This window comes from Hemiscyllium ocellatum, chromosome 22 (genome assembly GCF_020745735.1).
Source record: "Hemiscyllium ocellatum isolate sHemOce1 chromosome 22, sHemOce1.pat.X.cur, whole genome shotgun sequence".
NCBI lineage: Eukaryota > Metazoa > Chordata > Chondrichthyes > Orectolobiformes > Hemiscylliidae > Hemiscyllium > Hemiscyllium ocellatum.
Window position 1 is genome coordinate 60,608,616 of NC_083422.1, and position 23,189 is coordinate 60,631,804.

Below are 23,189 nucleotides of genomic sequence, written 5' to 3' on the forward strand. Positions count from 1 at the left end.
CTAATGGTACAGAGATCCTATCCCTGTAGCCTTATCCATTTAGGATAGAGATCAGGATCCTATGGTATTCTCTGCCACAGAAAATCAATGTGGGCCAAAATATTGAATGATTTCAAGAAGGAGTAAGTTAAAGTTCTTAAAACTAAAGGTATCAATGACGTGGGGAGAAAGCTCAAAGGGCTGATTGGCCTGCTTCTGCTTCCATTTTCTATGTTTGTATTGCTTTCTTATTTGGGAAACAATATATTTTATCATTATGCTTACCTTTTTTCCTACCTCCTTTATCCTGAACATTGTAGCTCTTTCCTAAATGTACCATCTATAAGATGAGAGACTTTCTGCAGCGTAAGATTCTTAGACAGCACCTTCGAAACCCATGACCATTTCCATCTAGAAGGACCAGGACAGCAGATATATGAGAACGCGATCACCTGCATGTTCCCCTCCATCCTCACTTGGAAATCCATCTCTGTTCCTTCACTATCGCTGAAATTCTTTCCCTAAAGGCATTGTTGGTCTACCTTCAGTATATGAACTGCAGCAGTTCAAGAAGGCAGCTCACCACCCCCTTCTCATGGGTAACAAGAGATGGGAGTAAATGCTGGTCAGCCTGTAACACTTATATCCCACAAGTGAATAAATCAAAATGTTCTGTCGTATTACTTAATCTAATTAGTCAATGTCAATTGATTAAAGAAACAGCTCTTGGTGTTTAAATCATTTACTGAATAACATCAAGAGCAGTAACAGCAACTTGTGTTTTTGCAATATTTCTAAGATTGTAAGCCACCCCACAAGACTATAATAATTTATTGCCACCTCTATCAGCTATTGAGTTGCAATGTGCCACTAATGAGTCATTGTTAGGTCTGAATTTGCAGAAGGACGAGGGCAGATGTGTTTTACAGCAATCAAGATTGATTGAATCAGATTCTGCTTATACAGCACACTACAGCAAAGAATCTATGATTAATATCTCCTGGTTAAAATTGTTATTTTTTTCAGCAAAGTGCAGCGGGTGGCAGATAGCTACATATAAAGTGTATGTATCAAATGAATCTAGACAATTATGGCAGTTTGATTGAAGGTATTATCTAATTTCCAATCTGCCTCGTGCAATGCTTTTCTTCTGTAACCTTTTAGAGTTTAATGAGGTTGTGCCTGACTTAGCTCAATGAAGACCACAAACCAAGCTGTGATATTTTCTAACTTGTGTTGCTTATGATAAACTTGTCACACTGACAGGGGAATTTGACTCACTTTTCTAATTTGCTGGAACACTGCACACTGAATATGTTATGTGTATAAATTGATATTGTAATAAACCAGTTTCTACCTCTTTAATTCTCTTACTTCTAATGCGATTCAACATCTCAGGATTTCAAAAGAGACGCCGTGTTGCAGTTTGGTACCAGTTTTGGTTTCACTTGATGTAATGAATTTGAGTTTATATTGAGGCATGTTGCACAGACAAATAGTTGTTTTTAAAGCATAGTCATATTTTGGTATGCAGTCTTGGTGGTAATTTGCACCCAGCAAGGTCCCACAAACAGCAATGGCATTGACTGACTGACTGATCTGTTTTACTGAAGATACTGGTTGAAGCTTAATTCCCCTGCCAACCCATACTGTCTGAAGAGTGCCGTGAGAGCTTTCATCCCCTGCAAACATTAGTTTAAAATTGCATTCAGATGAAAACAGTTCTGATAGTGCTCTGTTCTTTCAGTACTGTACTGTGGGGGTTTGACTCTCTCTGGTTTACAGGTCAAGGCTATTGCAAATGTGCACAGGACCACACTTATTTGCATATTCAAATTGTTTCATGCCTGTTTTATGTCTGGTCACACTTCATTGATTGTGTTGTCTGCACATTTATTCATAAAAGTGACAGTGTTCAATATCTTATTCAAAAGCATGACCACTTCATGATTGGCATCACTGGCTAGCATTGTGTGACCATGGTTTGTTTTAGACATCCATAGGTCATTTCCCTGGGGCGGGGGAGTCCAGAACTAGAGGGCGTAAGTTTAAGGTGAGAGGGGAAAGATATAAAAGAGGACCTAAGGGACAACTGTTTTACGCAAAGGGTGGTGTATGTCTGGAATGAACTGCCAGAGGAAGTGGTGGAGGCTGGTACAATTACAACATTTAAAAGGCCTCTCAAATGGATATATGAATAAGAAGGGTTTGAAGGGATGTAGGCCAAGAGCTGGCAAATGAGACTAGATTAGGTTAGGATATGTGGTCGGCATGGATGAGTTGGACCGAAGGGTCTATTTCTGTGCTGTACTCTATAACTGGTTCCTTTTTTTGAACAATAATTCATATTCTTTTTGAGTTATGTTTATAGTCTGTGTTCAATGGCTTGTAATGATAAAACATCCGATATCAATAATCCTCAGTATGAAAAAGTTTCTTCCACCTTCTCCTCCTAGAATTAACTTTTGTCATTCTGTTAATTCACTAATAAATCAAAATAATCTTTTACGTTCATCTCAACCTGAACAGCAGAGTAGGACACTGCAGCCAGAGCTCGTCTGCTCTGCCCAGCCCATTCTTTTTCTTCTTTTTCTCCCTCTTGCCTTCCTTCTGTGGTTTTCATCTCCTCTTCTGTCTTAGACTCTCAGTCTCTGACCCCTGGCCTCTGAAGTGGGGTTGGCAGTCGGCAACCCAGAGCAGAAATGCCAGCAGCCCAGTGCGAGAATGGAAGGGGCAGCAGCGCAGTGCGGAGTGTGGCGGTGGTGGAGCAGGGCAAAAACATTGTGCAGAGCATGGTTGGGGTGGTGAAACACTGGGGCAGAGTGTGGCTGCTACAGAAGCAGAGACAGTGGCCTGGTGCAAAGCATGCCAGCTGTGCTGGTCTGCTTTGGAGAGCTCTTGGAGAGTGATGTTTGTCTTTTTAACTTTGCTGGGTTTTTTGACCTAGGATTATACTATGTATAACTTCTTTTATTCTCTTTATTTCTTGATTCAGGAAGGATTGTACTTAGGTACTCTGTACCTAAGATGGCACCTTGTGTTGGCAACATTTTTACACTAACCTTGTAACTGATGAACTGTACCTAGGTACCTTGTACCTAAGATGGCGCTGTAAGTGGCGACTTATAAACTCTTCACTGTACTCATTTGACAGTCAGGCTAATTCAAATCAATTCAAAACCATTCATAACCTTCTGTTTTTTTGTTAATTTGTTTATGGTGCATGCAGGACATAGTTATACACTATTTTCCTAAACTACAACAGTGATGTGCTTCAAACATGGTTGTAAAGTGTTTTGGGATATCTTGGGGTTGTGAAAATTTCTGTATAGATGTGTGTCTTCATTTTTTCACTGTAGTTTTGGAAATTCTTACTAAATTTGAGTTTAGATTAGATTATCTACAGTGTGAAAACAGACCCTTCAGCCTAACAAGTCCACGTCAACCTTCCGAAGAGAAATCTACACTCTTGTACTTACCCCTGACTAATCCACCTAACACTACGGGCAATTTAGCATGGCCAATTCACCTAACCTGCACATCTTTGGACCGTAGGAGGAAACTGGAGCACCCGGAGGAAACCCACGCAGACACGGGGAGAATGTGCAAACTCCACACAGTCAGTTGCCCGAGGTGGGAATTGAACCCGCGTTCCTGGCACTTAGAGGCAGCAGTGGGAGCCACTGTGCCGTCCCGTTTTTTTAATCATTCACGAATGTAGGCATCACTACTTGGGCTAGTGTTTGGGTTTTATTGCCCTTGATAAGGTGAGCTGCTGTTTTGAACAGTTGCAGTCTATTTACTGTAGGAACAGCCACATTGCCATTGTGGTGAAACATTAAGATTTTGATTTAGTGACACTGAATAACAACAAATTTCTAAGTCAGAATTGTGACTTCCTTTAACCTTCTCTGTTCAAACGGAAAAAGCTACAAGTTTATTTTGGTGAATTAACCTTTCATACCTGATGTTTTCCAGGATGCAGAATCATCAGCAACAGTGACTGTGTTGAATTTAATAGGAATTGGTACCTTTTTTTCATTTGCTACTGTTATGAAGGCGTAGATGTGTACTATACCTTTTTTAAGCAAGAGAGGAAGCTAGCAAGGACTGACTGAAAGCACAGAGTGTGTTGAACAATTTAAAAATGTAACATTTGGTTGAAACAAATAGTTGGAGTTGCTTTGCCGTGAAATAAAAACAAATTCAAATTGGCCAATCACTTTAAATTATGCCCCAAATACCAAAATCCAAATGAATTTGAATTTTACTGTTTGGGGTGATATCAAACCAATGAAATGATCCGGTGTTTTGGGGTATAAAACCAGATATTTTGAGCAGTTAGGAGGAAAACTGCCACGAATACCAACAAGTATAGACTGCTAGCCAAATAGCCCTCTGAAAGGCATCTCTCCACAGGAAACATTGTTCACCAGAAGATCAAAGAAAAGCCAACCTAGAAAGTCTACAGAGGAAAATATACAAAGATGAATTGACAAAGCAAACTGGTTTTGAAATGTGATTTCTTTTTGTTGTAAATCTTTATCAGTTTTTTTTAAATCAGACCAGTATTGTAGAATGGGAGGTAAAAGATAGGTTTAAGAGAAAGGTGTTGTAAATAGTTTTTTAATGTTCTTGTTTGGATTTAACAAAATTGCTAAATTTTACTTTAGATAGTGACCTCTGGGGTAGTTCTTTGCCTCTCAAAATTTTAACAGATTACAGCATGAGGTGAGCTTTTGTGTGCCAGGTTTAATTAGCAAAGGGGTTTACCCCATGTTGTAACACTACTTCTTTGCACCTCCTGTTCACTGAGGTTGTTAAAATGATTGGTGTAGGAAGTTGAAATGCTCCAATGTCAAGTATTTTGTGTCCCCTTTAAACCTGAATATTTTGTTCAAACAGGCTCAGCAGCAATGCTAAATTTCTATCTGCGAGTAATGCTCGAAACTGACCGTAGCACTTTTCAACTTCAGGACAGAGAGTATATTGCACAATTTTTAAGTGTGAATTATCAAACCCGATTTCTCACTCATTGCCATGTTTGTGCTATTTCTCATGTGCTTCTTTCTATGAAAGTACTCTTACACCATGTAACTTCTGCATCTTGGATACTTCTGCATAATGGCCAGGATAGCTGGTTGTGTGACTCAGACAAGGATATTTGTTTGACCTCATAGTTGTTGGTTGTCTTTTTTACAGTGAAAAAGCCTACTAAGCAGCAATCTCAGTGTGTGAACTTAGTTGTCAGTTTAGTCCTGAATTATTTTCTTGATTCTATGCATTTTGAGTGCTCGGTAACATTGATTTATACTTCTCAGCAATATTGTTTGTAGAGTATTGCCATTGAATAATGAGTATGAGAAAATATGTCTAGATGGCCTTTCTGTTTTGAAAGTGCCTAATTATAACAAGGAGGAAATGCCTGTTTTTTTCTTGACAGTAGGAAGGAAAGGAAGGCTTTGAAGCACAGATTTTTCCATTTGGTGAGGGACCAATTGTCAGGATATGCAGTAGCAGTGGATTTCGCGGCTTCATCATAGTTTTGCCTGCACTCCTTTTATTATAAAAAGTAACTTGTTTCATTCAATCAGCTTAACCTTTAGTTTCATAAAGGTATAACAAATATTGTCTATTGAGATACAATAACATTCAAAAAGGGAGAGGGAACAAAGTAATTCAAATTGAAGAAAAATCTTTAATTTGTGTATCATCTTTTATGACTTCAATACCCAAAACACTTTTTTAATTTTAAAAAATGTGATTGACTATTTTATAAATGAGCAGCCATAAGTAGACAGTAGTTAATGTATTCTAAAAAGATCCCATGAACAGCAGTGAGATACAGGAATGACAATCTCATGGTTTTAGTTGAGGGATAAATATTTCCCAGGACACTGGGAGAACTACTTTTCAAATAGTATTGTGGGATAAAATACATTCATCTGAGAGAGTAAACAAAACCTTGGTTCAAATTCTCATCTGGAAGACATCCCCATTCTGCACTGAAGTGTGTTGTTCTGGATCATGTAACAAAGCCTTGAGTGAAACTGGACCCCAACAATAGTTTTGTGCACTATAGTACTGCTTGTTCTTGGCCTGTTTTGGAAGATGAATACTGAAACTAGAGCTAAGCCATGAGTTATTTCAATCATGCCTCAAGTTCTATGGATTAATATACTTTTGTTGCCAAGTGAGAATGATGTTGTAACTTTTCTTTAGCCAGTCTCCTCTTTAGACGTCTACTAATCTCGATTATGATTTTCTACTGTTGTTTTTCTGTTTGTTGTCACTGGGCAATTTGCGCTTTCCGAAAAGCTGAACATTATAACTCTTGAATAGTAATGAAGCACTGCACTGAACCATTGGCCCTGGACTTGTTTGTGAGAATGATCCATTCATAGCTAATAGACTGTACAATAGCATACATCAACCTCTGAAAATGAATAAAAGCTACGCAGATACCACAGTTTCAGGGATGCATAACAGCACAATAGGCCATTATCCAGAGATTCTGAGAAGCAATTGTAATATGATTTTAAAGTGATATTATACAAAGGAATTGTGATAAGTGTTGTGATATAACCTGAGGCTTACAATAACCATTCCTGCGGTTGCTAAAGGTGAACAATTTTGAGTATTGGCAAACCAGAAATAAATCCGAATTAACTACAACTAAAGCAACTTGATTTACAGGGAGATTTGTAAAAAGAAAATGTTAATTTTATCTAATGTTTCTGGTTTAGTGCATGAATAAAAAGCTCTTTAGTCTATTGCCAGCTGGCAATAGTACCAGTTCATGCAGCACTGCAACAATGCTAAATGTTTTATAATTGAAGCACACAAATTTCATAACCGTCTGGCTGGTTAGTTAGACCCAAAGTATTTACTGTAAGAGAGCATATACACCAAATGACCTGTTTGCAGAACTGAAAATAGTTCATGTTCCATTCTTAAATAGCTGTTTATCAGAATAATTTTCATTATTCAGTATACAGCACGGTACAAGCTGAAATGGAAAATACAATCACCGTCAATTTAGAAAAATCTGGAGACATTTTTAAAAAGTCATTTAATAATTTTGCTGTTTGAAAATCGCTTCAGTTCGAGGTCAAAATATTTCAATTCTTAGTGGTAGAGTGAACAGTTGACCTCAGTAATGTATCTGCAGGAATATTTAAAAGAACCTCCATTATGTTTTTTCCAGGATCTTTACAACTTATTTATATGAATTATTCCAGGTGCCTGGAGTTTATAATCACGATTTTTCCATTATTTGGTTAGTTTTTGTCCACAATGAAATTGCATACAAACAAGTTATGTTGTTCGGTACATTTTAACCTTAATATCTAAATACTTTCAAATACTAAGTTTTTGTTTTGAACAGTTGAATCTTCCCTCTTCAAAAGATTTTAAAGTATCTTCCAGTTTGTTTGTTTGTTTGTTTGTTTGTTTTATAAGGATGGCTGATATGGGAAACCAAAAGTAGAAATATTTATTTCAGGTCATGTGCAAGTTAAGCATCAGCTTTTCCTACTGATGGTCAACACTTTGCAGGCCTAGTTAGAGTATTCATGTTGGTAAAATAAATTTTTGCAATCTGTTTCTTTCACTCGCTCTCCAGTGTCCCAGCTAATGTTCCTCTTCCGTCTTTTGCTTACTATCTGCAGGAGGTTTGAGAGTGGAATGTTCCATATCCAAGATACTTTGATTGTAGTCTAGCTGTTAGTGCTGAGAGCAGTGCAGTTAGCCGCAGGAAGTGCTAGGAAGGTTTAAAAAGAAAAATCACGTTTGTCATCGCAGTGGAAGACGTGTGGTGCATACTGGAAGTTGTGGGCAACCAAGAATCAAGGGAACTGAGAAACGTAACATAATTAACACGAGTGAAAATGTGACGGAGAAATTAATGAGATCAAATACGGGCAGATCCTCTGCAATTGAAAATCTGCACACTCTTGTGTGTTAAAAGGGGTGATTATAGTGATAATCTGCATTGGATTTGATTTTCCAGAATTCCCTACATTCTAGAATAATCCAATAGGTTGGAAAATAGTAAATAACATTCAGGGTTAGGAAGCTAGAGTTTGCCACAGGAGTCCTCAACATCGACTCAAGATACAATGAAGTCTTATGGCTTCAAGTTTTAAAAAAAACCTCCTACAATAAATAAAAAGGGATCGAATGGCGCAGTAGTAATGTCCCTACCAAGGGTGTATAATGACATCTCTGAAATGGGTTGATTTGAACAATTACTTATATAACAAAATTACCATAACTAGAAGGGTTCCTTGTGCAGAGATAGTGCCCTTACCTGTGAGCCAGAAGATCCAGTTTAAAGCCCAAGAATTCCATCAAAATACATCTAAATAAGTGATGAAAAATACTATAATACGTGAAAAGGGCTGTATTGGTGTAGTGGTAATGTCCTTACATCTGAACCTCCGTTCAAGCCCCACTTTCTCTCGAGTTCTAATAACATCTATCTGAGCAGTTCGAGTAGGGAAATACCTACTACACGTGAAAAGGGCTGTTGTGGCTAAGTGGTAGTGTCCATCCCGTTAGAACAAGAGCCTGGGATCGAGGCTTCTGAAGATGTGTGATAACATTTCTGAACAGGTTGATTTGAAAGTAAATAATGGATTAGAAAGGTGATATTAGTATTTCATGTACAGTTGAATCCCGTGTTCATCGCATTGTATCAAAGATCATGGGGTGGCACGATGGCACTGCTGCCTCGCACCACTAGGGACCCAGATTCAATTTCAGCCTCCAGTGACTGTGCAAACTCCACACAGTTATTCTCCCCATGTCAGCATGGGTTTTCTCCAGGTGCTCCAGTTTCCTCCCACAGTCTAAAGATGTGATGGTCAGATGAATTAGCCATGCTAAATTGCCCGTAGTGTTAGGTGCATTAGTCAGAGGAAATAGGTCTGGGTGGGTTACTCTTTGGAGGGTCGATGTGGACAAAAATCGACAGATGCTGGAAATCTGAAACAAAAACAGAAAATGCCAGAGAAACACAGCAGATCTGGTAGCATCTGTGGAGAGAAAGCAGCATTTACATTTTGGGCCCAGTGAGCCTTCTGCCTGACCTGCTCTGAGCGGCCAAATGGCCTCTTTCCTCACTGTAGGGAATCTAATCTGATGAAAGAATACTGGTATAAATTTGAATCAAGCGCCTCAGTTTCTTTGGAGCATGCGTGGAACCAAACAGCATTTAGAAGTAAATAGTAGCAACATGTTTCATATAATTTGGAGGAGGACATCTAAATTTAAAAATGAGATTTTTATTTCTGATTTCTGTTCCAACCTATTTAAACTAATTAGAATTTTTTCAGTCTTCTAATCAAATTGGTATATCTCCTGGTATTCATTTTCCTTCCACAGTATCTTCTCTTTCTGTGCTGTTCACTGGGTTCCCTATATTTCTTAAGATTCCTTACCATTTCTGCATCAATTTTAACATTGTTCCTACCTAAGTTTCATAGATTGGACAAGCCATAACATGTTAAGAAATTAAAGGATAAGTAAGTCTAGAATGTATCAAATCTACTCCACTAATCAATACGATCCTATCTGAACCTCAACATCAAAACCACTCATCTGCCTTTTCCTTAGAATCTGTTACTGCTTTAAAATGCATTAATCATATGCTCACTGACAATTGCTGCTTATGTTTTTCTCATTTTTCCTATACACCATCATTTTTGCCCACCTCCATCAGTCTGAATTTGATATTTTTTTCATTTGTCTGATGAGTGCAAGCCCACAAGCTTCAGCAACAATGCTCTTTTTGGTAATATTGTCACCTGTCTCCCTTCACAGCCTCTTTGCATCTTCATCACAGTTTACCTCCCCACCTAGCTTTGAAACATCAGAAAATCTGCACATATTGCATTTAGACCCTTCTTACAAGTCATTAATGTCAAACTTAAATAGCTGCGACCTGTCCAGAAAATGACCGATTTATTCCTATTGTTATCCATTTGTTAGCCAATCCTCAACCCATGCTGATGTGTTACACCCAAACCCATGAGTCCTAATTTTGCATAACAATCGTGTGTATAAGACCGCATCAAATTCCATCAAAAATCCACTATTCCTGGTTATCCGTCTTGCTCTTTGCACCTTTCCCCCCCTTACAACTGCTATTTTCCAAATATTGCTAGTACCCTGGTTCAGTGTTAGGATCACTATCGCTGCGCCACGAAAGCCCTGGAGCCCAGGTTCAAGTCATATCTGCTCCAGAGGTGTGTAGTAACAACATCCTTGTATAGTTTGAAAAGAAAATAGGGGTGAAATAAAAATGTAAGAAGTCACAGCTGGAGATGATCAGCTGGGTGCCTTAAATGAAGCAACTGTGTGGTGGGGGGAATTAAGCAATTAAACAGTTAATGTAATGTAAGGAAGATGGCCTCATTATCTATGACATTGTGTTGGAAACCAAAACTGGAGGGCTTTTTTTTAAGTGTCTTTTTATTTGTGATTTTGGTGCAATAGTATTATCAACCTACTTGTTTCTTGATTGTATGTTAACAGATACTAAACAACAGTGACAATGAGTGGTGATACCAACCAGGACGTAGTAACTTCCCCTCCCCCACCCAGTGAGATTCATAAAGGGAGCTATTTTGACCGCATCAATGAAAATGACTCTGATTATATTCGTGAGAGAAACATGTCACCAGATTTGCGACAGGACTTCAACCTGATGGAACAAAGGAAGCGTGTTTCTCAAATATTGCAAAGTCCTGTAAGTACTGTTCGAAGAATTGATATTGTCTTGGATTTAATTTATGGAGTTTCCTTGAGAAAGCTGTCTCTTGGAGCTTTAAATTGAGGTAGACTATTTTAAAATGTTGTACTATCTTTTTGCAAAAGATAAAAGTAATAGTTTCCTACTAACTGATTTAAATTTACAGCACAGAAAACAAGCCTGCTCCCCATTTCATTCGTTCTCACCCTATCAATGTACCTTTTTGTTCCTTCCTCCCCTATAAAGTTAGTTTCTTTATTCACTCAGAGGACATGGGCATCACATGCTGCGCCAGCATTTATTAGCTATTCTTAGTTGACCTTGAGAAGGTATTGGTGAGCTGTCTAGAACTGCTGCAGTTCATTTAGTGTACGTATATCCACAATGTGGTCAGGGACAAAGTTCCAGGATTTGACCCAATGACCCTGAAGGAACTTGACTTCCTTTAGAATAAATGCATATATCCCATTTCCAGTGGTAGCCGATTCCATTTTCTGCTCATTTCAGAGTGATGAACTTTCTCCCGAATCTTTCATTGATGACTGGATATATTTAGGATTCCTAGTGTCAGACTTGCCCACAATGAAAATGATCTCTACATGTTACCTGTTAAACCCCTGCATAACCTTTTATCAGCTCAACTTCCAGCATTTCTTCTTTTATAGAAAAAAGCTCCAGTAGATTCCATATTTGTTGATAGTTACAACCTTTAGTTTCATCATTATTTTTTAAAATCTGTTTTTGCACCTTCTCCAATACCTTTGTATTGCTCTGTAATATGGAGGTCAGAACTGAACATGGTCCTCCTGTGTGATTGTAATGTTCAGCTGAAAGCAGTACATGTGTTTTGATATAGAGCAAATATATTATCATAAACTAATTTAGATGTATACAAAATAATGAGTGAATCTATTAACTTGAACTGCTTTTGACATATTCAACAAGTCTCATTGCCTACACAATGTAGGAGCAAATTATTGCAGATTCTGGAATCAGCACTGAAAACAATAAATATTGGAGATCATAGCGAAGTGGCAACAGAACGTTAGCTTGCTCTCTCTCCATGAATGCTCGCTGACCTGCTGTGACCTCCAGCATTTGTTATTTTCAGTCAAGTCTCATTGCCTTCTTCCCATCAGGCACTCCTGGGTGATAGTTAGCACTCAGAGCTCTACCTCAGTTGCTACGGTACCGCTCCTCAAACCTCAGTCCTCAATAGGGAAGATCCATGGCCCTGGTCTCACGAAACCAAACCAATGGAGAAAGTCCCAGTCTCTCGGTGGCACACAGTCCCTGGTGTTAATATTATTCTAGTTCCATGCTTCATCACCATGTCATAGCACTTTCAGTACCTTTCCAGCCATTCCATTGTGCAGAAAATAAGTTAAAAATATCTCCAAATGGCTCCATTTAACTACATTGGAAAATGGTCTCCAGAGGTAATTGAGGTTATATAGTTATCTCCCAGGCAAGACAGGTTATTTTTTAACACCACAAAACGAAAAAGAACTGTGGATGCTGGAAATCAGAAACATAAACAGAAATTGCTGGAAAAACTGAGTTAATCTGGCATTATTTGTGGAGAGAAATCAGAGCTAACATTTTGTGAAGAGTGAGAAGAACAGTTGAACAGGCAAAGTAATGAACAGGTGAGACCAAAGAGAGCCAATTTGATGTTATTTACCTAGACTTCAAGAAGGCCTTTGACAAGGTGCCACACAAGAGGCTACTGAGTAAGGTAAGGGTCCATGGTGTCAGAGGCAAGTTGCTAGCATGGATAGAAGCCTGGCTCTCTGGCAGAAAGCAGCAAGTAGGGGTAAAAGGGTCCTTCTTAGGATGGCAGCCAGTGACAAGTGGTATACCGCAAGACTTAGTGTTGGGACCACAACTTTTTGTTTTATATATTAAGGATCTAGATGAAGGAACTGAGGGCATTCTGGCTTCCTTTGCCGACAATACAAAGATATTTGAGGGGCAAGTAGCATTGAGGAGGCAGGGAGGCTGAAGTAGGATTTGGACAGTTTAGGAGAGTTGGCAAACAAGTGGCAGATGGAGTACAATGTGGGAAAGTATGAGGTCATGCACTTTGGTAGGAAAGATCGAGGCATGGACTATTTTCTAAATGGTGAGAAAATTAAGAAGATGAAAGTGCAAAGAGATTTGGGAGTTCTCGTCCAAGATTCTCTCAAAGTAAACTTGCAGGTTGAGTTGGTAGTTTGGAAGGCGAATGCCATGATGTCATTTATTTTGAGAAGACTGGAATATAAAAGCAGGGATGTACTTCTAAGGCTCTATAACGTTCTGGTCAGAGCACATTTGGAGTATTGTGCACAGTTTTGGGCCCCAAAGGATGTACTGGCTCTGGAGCATGTTCAAAGATTCACAAGAATGGTCCCAGGAATGAAAAGCTGAACATACGAGGAATGTTTGAGGACCCTGGATCTATAGTTGGAGTGGAGAAGGTGGAGGGGGAAGAGAAGGTGCGGGTGCGTGTGGATCTAATTGAAATAGCAAGAATACTGAATGGCCTGGTCAGAGTAGATATTGGGAAGATGTTTCCATTGGTAGGAGAGACTAGGACCCAAGGGCATAGCTTTAGAGCAAAGGGAAGACCTTTGCAAATGGAGAAAAGCTGCTCCTTTAGTCAAAGAATGGTGAATCTATGGAATTCACTGCCACAGAGAGCTGTGGAAGCCAGGTCATGGAGTCTATTTAAGGCTGAGATAGGTTCTAGAGTATCGGGGGGAATCGGGGTTATAGGGTGAAAGCAGGATAATGTGGTTGAGAAACTTACCAAACATGATTGAAAGGTTGAGCAAATGCAATGGGCTGAATGGCCTAATGTTTGCTCCTATGCCTTATGTTTCAATGGAATGAATAACAATTAGCCTAGGTGAATGAATAGCTACTAGTGGGGACTATTGGTGGCTAACAATGGCTTGTGTGTAATAGCAGATCATGTGATAAAAGCATAAGAACTTGGAGCAGGAGTAGGCCATCTGGCCTTCCAAGCCTGCTTCGCCATTCAATAGATCATGGCGAATTTTTCATGGACTCAGCTCCATTTACTCACGTACACCGTATCCCTCAATTCCTTTATTGTTCAAAGAAAAGCTCTATCTTCGTTTTAAAAACATTTACTGAAGTAGCATCAACAACTTCGCTGAGCAAGGAATTCCAAAGATTTACAAGACTGAGTGAAGAAGTTCCTTCTCAGTTCAGTCCTAAATCTGCTCCCCCTAATTTTGAGGCTATGCCCTCTTGTCCTAGTTTCACCTGCCAGTGAAAATATCCTCTCTACTTATATCTAATCTATTCCCTTCATAGTTTTATATGTTTTTATAAGATTCCCCACTCATTCTTCCAAATTTCAATGAATATAATCCCAATCCACTCAGTCTCGCTTCGAGCCAACCCCCTCAACTCCGGAATCAACCTCGTGAACCACCTCTGCACCCCCTCCAGTGTGAGAGTACATCCTTTCTCAACTAAGGAGACCAAAACTGCACACAGTACTCCAGGTGTGGCCTCATCAACACCCTATACAGCTGCAACATAACCTACCTGCTTTCAAACTCAGTCCCTTTCGCAATGAAGGACAAAATTCCATTTGCCTTCCTAATTACTCGTACCTGCAGACCTCTGTGATTCATGCACAAGGTCTGCAAGTCCCTCTGCATAGCAGCAGGCTGCAACATTTTACCATTCAAATAATAATCCTTTTAACTGTTACTCCTACCAAAATGGCTGACTTCACATTTATTAACATGGTATTCTATCTGCCAGATCTTTGCCCACTCACTCAATGTATCCTTGTTCCTCTACAAATTTTCATAGTCCTCTGCACACCTTTCTCTGCCACTCATCTTAATGTTATCTGCAAAGTTTGACACACAACACGTGGTCCCCAACTCCAAATCATCTATATAAATTGTGAATGATTGTAGTTCCAATACTGATCTCTGAGGCACACCATTAGTTACTGATTGCCAACCAGAATAGCACTCATTTATCCCCACTCTGTTTCCTGTTAATCAACCAATCCTCTATCCTTGCTAATACTTTAACCGTAATGCCATACATCTTTATCTTGTGCAGAACCGTGTCGATGGCCTTTTGGAAATCGTGGAACGCCACATCCACTGGGTCCCTATTGTTCACCTTGCTCGTAATATCTCCATAGAATTTCAAAAGACCTATCCTTCATGAGCCCATGCTGCGTCTGCCCAACAGGACAGTTTCTATCTTTGTAAGGTGCCTTTGTATTTCTTCCTTGTTAATAGATTCCAGCATCTTCCCTGCTTCAGAGATTAAGCTAACTGGTCTATAATTCCCTATCTTTTATGTACCTCCCTTTTTAAACAGTGGTGTCACATTTGCTGATTTCCAATCTGCTGGAACTGCCCCCAAAGTCTAGCGAATTTTGGAAAATTACCACCAATGCACTTGTTATTTCTCCCGCCATCTCTTTTAGTACCCTGAGATGCATTCCATCAAGGCCAGGAGACTTATCTATCTTTAGCTCCATTAGTTTGCCCAACACTACCTCTTCAGCAGTAATGATTGTTTCTAGGTCCTCACCAACCTGCATCTCTTCGGCAATTTCTGACATGTGATTAGTGTCCTCCAATGTGAAAACTGATGCAAAATACCTGTTCAATGCCTCAGCCATTTCATCATATCATAATTAAATGCCCCTTTTCATTCTCTAAAGGACCAAATTTACTTTAGCCACTCCTTTTCGTTTTATAGATTTACAGAAATTGTAGCTATCTGTCTTGATATTCTGTACTAGTTTTTTCTCATTTTCCAAGTTACTTTTCATAATAGCTGTTTTTGTGGCTTTCTGTTGACCTTTTAAAGTTTTCCCAGTCTTCGAGGTAGCTGCTGCTGTTGGCCACTTTGTATGCGTTCTCTTTCAAATAAGAACATAACGAGGCCTGTTTTGTGGAGGTTGGGATAAGGACATGGGAGAACGTGTCTCAAGCCCTAACATTGTTGAACTCGTTATTGAGTCCAGAAGGCTCTAGAGTTCCCATGCAGAAATGAGGTGCTGTTCTTTCAGCTTGTGCTGTGCTTTGCTGGAGACAGATGTTGACCAGGGAAGAGGGTGGTCTGTTGAAGTGGCAGGAACTGGAAACTCATGGTATTTTTTTGTGTACAGAACATTGGTGTTCTGCAAAGCATTCACCCAGTCTATGCTTTGTTTCCCCAATTTAGAGGAGACGACATTGTGAGTAGTGAATGCAGTAAACTAGATCGAGCCTGCTCATTCCTGGTCACTATGGGGCAATTGTTTGCTTGGCCAACTCACCTAACTTATACATCTTTGGACTGTGGGAGGAAACCGGAGCACTTGGAGTAAACCCATGCAAGACATGAGGAGACACTGACAATTAGGCTGGAATTGAACCTGGTCCATGGCAGTATGAGGCAACAGTGTTAACCACGGAACCACCGTGTTGCTATTCAAGAAGGAGATGGATATAGTTCTTAGAGCTAAAGGATTCAAGAGAATGGGACTAAGTTAGGAACAGGGCACTGACTAGATAATCAGCCACGATCATGTTGAATGGTGGAGCAGGCTTGAAGGACCTTACTCCAGTTCCTGTTTTCTATATTTTTATGTTGAGATGAAATAAAATTAAATTTTAAGCATCTAATATGGCTTTGCTATATTTCAAAAAAATCTTTGATAAAAGCTCATCCAATATATTTAAATTTCCGATCAACTTAATCCCACTTGTTGATTGCAAAACAGTGAGCTGATTGGCCTTCTCCTTTTGCTCCTCTGTTTGAGAAAGTACCAACCAATAGTCACAGCGAAGTTGAATCTCACATAGTAAGTGGGGCAGTGGCAGTTACAAAATTGGAAAAGTGACAGAAGCAGAGTACAAAGGTAGAACTGTGTTCTGCCTTACTTGATTTTTTTTCTGCCACAGTGTTCTATCTTATTCTTCTATTTCTTTAATGTCTAAAAATCTGTCCATCCTTTTGGAAATCTTAAAGGTTGTATTCCCTAATCAGCAACTTCCTTTTGAGCCTGCTGTGTTTTTCAGTAAGATCATGGCTGATTCAAAACTCTTCATGTTTCCTTTCCCCATAGCTTTGATTCCCTTACTGATCAAGAATCTGTCTCCGCCTTAAATATACACAATGACTCTTGTCCCAGAGTTGAAGGGATAGAAGTTCCAAACGCCCTCAACTCTGAGAAGAAATTCCTCTTCATCTCAGCCTAAAATAACACCCTTTTATTCTGAGATGATGCCCTCTGCTCTTAGACTGTCCCCTGAAGGGAAGTACCTCCTCAATATTAACCTTTTACAGCCCATTAGGAATCCTGTATGTTTCCATGAGATCACCTCTCATTCCTGTAAACTCCAGTGAGTACAGTCCCAACCAGTTTAGATTTTGTTGATATGTCAGCCTCTCAATACGAAGCATCATTTGAGTGAAATGCTTCCAATGAAATAATATCTTTTCAGCTTTGTTGTTACCTTCATTAAACTTTTATTACCTAAACAAAAACTTTAAATGTAATTTGCCTTTGACATTCTGGAATTTCTAAGTGTGCCAAGTTAAACAGTGAATAGTTGTTCTTTTTGGGACTGGAGAAGGTAGAATTGTTTTCCAGGACCACCACTTTCCTTGATATATATTAACTTGGATTCGGGTATATCTGGCAGGGTTTCAAAATGTGCAGTCGACCGAGGAAAATTGTGAATTCTGAGGAGAATGCTGATTAACTTCAAGAGGGTATGGACATTAGAATGGGAGAAGAGGCAGCAGATTAAATTTAACATGAAAAGTGAGATATGATGCATTTTGAAGGAAGAATGTGGAAAGGTGTGTCAACAAAATAGCTCTAGGAAGCTAGGGAGGTGATAGCAGAGCCTTTGGCTTTGATATTTGAGTCGTCATTGTCTACAGGTTTGGTACCAAAGGACTGGAGGGTTGGTAACATTTGTGCCCTCGTTCAAGAGATGACCTAAATAATTATAGACCAGTGAACCTTACTTCTGTTGTAGGAAAGGTTTTGGTAAGGATTATAAGAGATCAGATTTATAATCATCTAGCAAGCAACAATTTGATTTCAGATAGTCAACATGGTTTCGTCAAGGGCAAGTCATGTCTCACAAACCTCATCGAGTTTTCTGAGAAGGTGTCCAAACATATCGATGAGGGTAGGGCAGTTGGAGTGGTGTACATGGACTTCAGTAAAGCCTTTGATAAGGTTCCACATGGTAGGCTGATGGAGAAAATGCAGAGGCATGGAATTCGGTGATTTAGCAGTTTGGATTAGAAACTGGCTTTCTGAAAGAAGGCAGCGAGTAGTGGTTGATGGAAAATATTCAGCCTGGAGTCCAGTTACTAGTGGTATGCCACAAGAATCTGTTTTGAGACCACTGCTGTTTGTCATTTTTAAAAATGACTTAGACGCAGGCATAGGTGGATGGATTAGTAAATTTGCAGACAACACTAAAGTCGGTGGAGTAGTGTACAGTGTGGAAGAATGTTACAGGTTGCAGGGGAACTTGGATAAACTGCAGAATTGGGCTGAGAGGTGGCAAATGGAGTTCAGTGCAGCTAAATGTGAGGTGATTCACTTTGGGAAGAATAAGAGGAAGGCAGAGTACTGGGTCAATGGAAAGATTCTTGGTAGTGTGGATGTGCAGAGGGATCTTGGAGTCCATGTACATAGATCCCAGAAAGTTGCCACCCAGGTGGATAGTGCTGTTAGAACATAGAACAATACAGCACAGAACAGGCCCTTCGGCCCTCGATGTTGCGCCGGCCTGTGAACTATTTTCAGCTCATCCCCCTACACTATCCCAAAATCATCCATGTGCTTATCTAAGAATAGTTTAAATCTCCCTAACGTGGCTGAGTTGACTACATTAGCAGGTAGGGCATTCCACACCCTTACCATTCTCTGCGTAAAGAACTTGTCTATGACATCTGTCTTAAATCTCTCACACTCGATTTGTAGTTATGCCCTCTCGCACAAGCTGATGCCATCATCCTAGGAAAAAGTATTTCTTTGTTTACCCTATCTAATTCTCTGATCATTTTGCATGTCTCTGTCAAATCCCTCCCCCCCCCCCCCCCTTAGCTGCCTTCTTTCCAATGAGAACATACCCCAGTCTCTCAGCCTTTCCTCATAAGACCTTTCCTCCTGACCAGGCAACATCCTGGTAAATCTCTTCTTCACCCTTTCCAATGCTTCCACATCCTTCCTGTAATGGGGCGACCAGAACTGTACACAATATTGTATCCATATACATAAGATCTCTGATATCCAGGTTGATGGTGCATACAGTGTGTTAGATTAGATTACGTACAGTGTGGAAACAGGCCCTTCACCCCAACAAGTCCACACCGACCCGCTGAAGCACAACCCACCCAGACCCATTTCCCAATATTTACCCCTTCACCTAACACTATGGGCAATTTAGCATGCCCAATTCACCTAACCTGCACTTTTTTTTTGGATTGTGGGAGGAAACCAGAGCACCCAGAGGAAACCCACACAGACACAGGGAAAATGTGCAAACTCCACACAGAGTCGCCTGAGGCGGGAATTGAACCCAGGTCTCTGGCGCTGTGAGGCAGCAGTGCTAACCACTGTGCCGTCCTACCTGCTAGTGTTAGGTTTCATTGGTAGAGGCATTGAGTTCCAAAGCCACAATATCATGCTGCAACTATACAAAACTCTGGTGCGGCCACGCTTGGAATATTATGTACAGTTCTGGTCGCCATATTTTGGGAAGGATGTGGAAGCATTGGAAAAGGTGGAGAGGAGATTTACCAGGATGTTGTCTGGTCTGGAGAGAAGGTCTTATGAGGAAAGGTTGAGAAACCTGAACCTGTTCTCATCGACGAGAAGAAGGCTAAGAGGGGATTTGTTCGAGGCATACAAGATGAGCAGAGGATTAGATAGGGTAGACAGTGAAAGTTTTTCTCCTAGGATGACGACGTCAGCGTGTATGAGGGGGGTGATAGATTTAAGACAGATGTCAGAGGCAGGTTCTTTATGCAGAGAGTGGCAAGGGTGTGGAATGCCCTACCTGCTAATGTCGTCAACTCTGCCACATTAGGGAGATTTAAACAATCCTTAGATAAGCACATGGATGATTTTGGGATAGTGTAGGGGGATGTGCTGAGAATAGTTCACAGGCCGGCGCAACATCGAGGGCCGAAGAGCCTTTTCTGCGCTGTATTCTTCTATGCTCTATGAAGAGGGTACAGGACATTGGCTTAGCCTTGATTGGATTGGTGTATCCAGCTATGGGCACCAATCTTTAGAGAAGATATCAGGCTTTGGAGGAGGAGTAGAAAAGATTTGTGAGAATAAGTTTAGTGATTAGGGACTTGGGTATTCAAATAGATTGGAGATGCAGTTTCTTGAAGAAGAAATGATTGTGAGCAAATTTAATAGAGGTCTTGAAAATCATGAGTGATCCAGACAGAGCAGGTGGTGACAAACTTCTCCCATCAGCAAAAAGACAGAAGGTAAGGTCTAGGTTTAAGGTGATTGACAAAAAGGCTGAAGGTGACAAGGGAAAACACTTTTATCATAGTAAGTGGTTACATACTGGAATGCGTTGTCTGAAGTGATGGAGAAGGCTGATTTGTTTGTGACATTCAGATAGACTGGGCACCTGAAGGAAAACTGTTGGCCATGGAAAGAACCTTAGAAGTAAATCTTTTCAGAGAGTAGGAATAGACTTGATCAGCCATTTTCTTTTCATTTTATGCTGTTGCTATTGTGATTCTGTAATAGTTTCTTTCATCTATTAAAATGTTGCACATTTGTCATTGTTCCTACAAATTTGAGATGAATCTGTGTGCTTCTACTTGCCATCAAAGGTAAACTTGAGGTATCCAATAAGGACCATCCCTTCCACGGGCATTTGATTGTGATCACAGAATCCCTACAGTGTGGAAACAGGCCAATTGGCCCAATAAGTCCACACCAACACTCCCTGTAACTCTATATTTTCCATGACTAATGCTCCTAATCACGCATCCCTGAACACTGTGGGCAGTTTGACATGGCCAATTCACCTAACCTGCACAGCTTTGGACTGTGGGAGGAAACTGGTGCACCCAGTGGAAACCTGCACAGACGCTGGGACAACATGAAAACTCCACACAGACAGTTGCCGGAAGGTGGAATTGAACCAGAGTCCCTGGTGCTGTGAGGCAGCAGTGTTAACCACTGAGCCATCATGTCACCCTATGGTCTTTGATACAGTGCAGTGTACATTTGTTTTTAAAACCTCTCCTTTTCCCTAACTTCTCCTCCCTGTCTTAATTTTTTAAAAAAGGTACCATTTTTCAGCCATTCTGTGAAACTTTTGAAATTTGCCAATTTGAACTTGATGCGTTTTGAAGTATAGGAAGTATTAGCAACTCCTGACCACCTGAGTTGAAAAGCCTATAGCACTGTTTTGAAATGACAGCACATGAAAAATCAAGTAAGAAATCGTGAGGCTACAAAATATAACTTTGGCCTATGAACCAAGGGTTACAGTGTGCACGTGGACAAGGGACCAAGAATTAGAAGTGCAGGCAAAAAGTAGAGCAGAGGCCACAACCAGATCAGCCATGATCTTATTTAATAGTAGAGCAGGCTCACAGATCCAAATTGCTTCTTCCTACTTCTAAGTACTATGCCACTGAGCATGATGGCATCTGTTTTTAATTATAATCTAGTTAGACTAATATCCTTTATTTAATGACAGTCTAGTTGAGCACCATAATCCTAGTCCAACTTCATAACTCTATCTGCCTGTACACCTGTTTCCTTATAGGTTTTAACGTCAGTGCTAATGATTTTGAGCCTACAAACATCACATTGTGGGATGGTATTTGGAAAACAAAAGCTTGCGTTGTCTTTCATTCCTCTGCTGTTTGATTGAATCAATTGTGTAAAGAAGAACTAATAACTAGCAGTGATTGGAAAATGGCCACCATTTATTGAGAATAGTTGACTGATGGGAAGATTCAGACAGCTGCTGTTATGCCACTGGATTAATTAAAAATTCAGCCAGCTGATAAATGAAATGCAGTGTTTGCATTCATTTAAATCAAGAAATTTAAATTTCTACTGGTGAAATGCAGTTCCAAAATTTGCTGTTTTCTAGTTATTGTACATAAAGCTCTATCATACTTAGTGTATATTTGCATTTGAAGGATCTGCTCCCTGCTGAAGTAAGATTTTTGTCTATGGAATGAACCCTTCCTAAATAACGAGTTGTCAGAAATTGGAGAAAAACTATTGATCAGCCCTTGTTTGGACATCTTAATTGTGGAAGCTTAATACGTTTTAGAGCATTTTTGAGAGACCACGTTTCCATAGATTGTTAAAGGTGGTTGCAATTTGTGGGTCTGTCAAACCTTATTTTTCCAGGGCTCCTACATTATAATGTTGTTTTTACAATGGACAACCCAACCAAAAAAATTAAACTGTTGTTAAAGGGTTTTATGATTCCTCTAGGGTCAGTTGAGGACTATTCTGGAAATGTGATTTCTGTTTAGCTGTTTGTTTACATCAACTATCCATAAATACTGTTTTAAAGAATAGTAGCAGTTTTTCAAACTAAAGTACAAAGCCATTTTTTAAACAAGTTGGTGTTCATGGATGCGGATTGTTAGCTGTCTTCCTGTTTGTCCTATGTAGTGTTTTGTGCAGTCCTTGCACGAGATTTTGTATACTATGTTGGTTTTGCTCATGCTGGGTATCGGTTCCTTTGTCCTGGCGAGTTGTTGTCTGAGAGTGGCTGTTGGTTTGTGTGCTGTTATGAGTCCTAGTGGTCGTAGTAGTCTGGCTGTCAGTTCAGAAATATTCTAGATGTATGGTAAAGTAGCTAGTCCTTTGGATTGTGGTATGTCCTCATTCCATTGTCTTTCCCTTAAGCATCTGTTGATGAAATTGCGGGGGTATCCGATTTTGGCGAATACATTGTAGAGGTGTTCTTCTTCAAGACACTGTTCAAAAGGGCCACAACACACTGCAGCACACCAGAACTGCAAAAAGAGGAAGGACACTAGGACAAACAGGAAGCCAGCTAACGATCCGCATCCATGAACACCAACTAGCCACGAAATGACACGACCAGCTATCCTTAGTAGCCACACATGCAGATGACAAGCAACATGAGTTTGACTGGGAAAACACTACTATTATAGGACAAGCCAAACAGAAAACAGCCAGGGAATTCCTAGACGCATGGCATTCATCCACTGATTCAATCAACAAGCACATCGACCTGGACCCAATATACCGGCCACTGCAGCGGACAGCTGGAACTGACAACCGGAAGTGGCAGATTCAAACCACTACAAATGCTGGAGAAAAAAATCACAGAAGCGCTTCACAGGAGGCTCCCAAATACTGAGGATGTCACTTAGACAGGGGACGAAACATCTGCAACACAAATTCCCAGCT

The 23,189-nt window shown here is 40.1% G+C and overlaps 1 protein-coding gene across 4 annotated transcripts in view; it reads left to right on the plus strand.

Moving 5' to 3' along the window:
- add3a (adducin 3 (gamma) a) overlaps positions 1 to 23,189 on the plus strand; it is a 252,581-nt gene that overhangs the window by 127,927 nt on the left and 101,465 nt on the right. For all 4 annotated transcript variants that reach the window (XM_060842273.1, XM_060842272.1, XM_060842271.1 and 1 more), the window contains exon 3: positions 10,519 to 10,732. In XM_060842273.1, coding sequence (XP_060698256.1) covers positions 10,538 to 10,732 — 195 coding nt within the window. In that variant the 5' untranslated portion in view covers positions 10,519 to 10,537. The remainder of the gene's footprint in view (positions 1 to 10,518; positions 10,733 to 23,189) is intronic.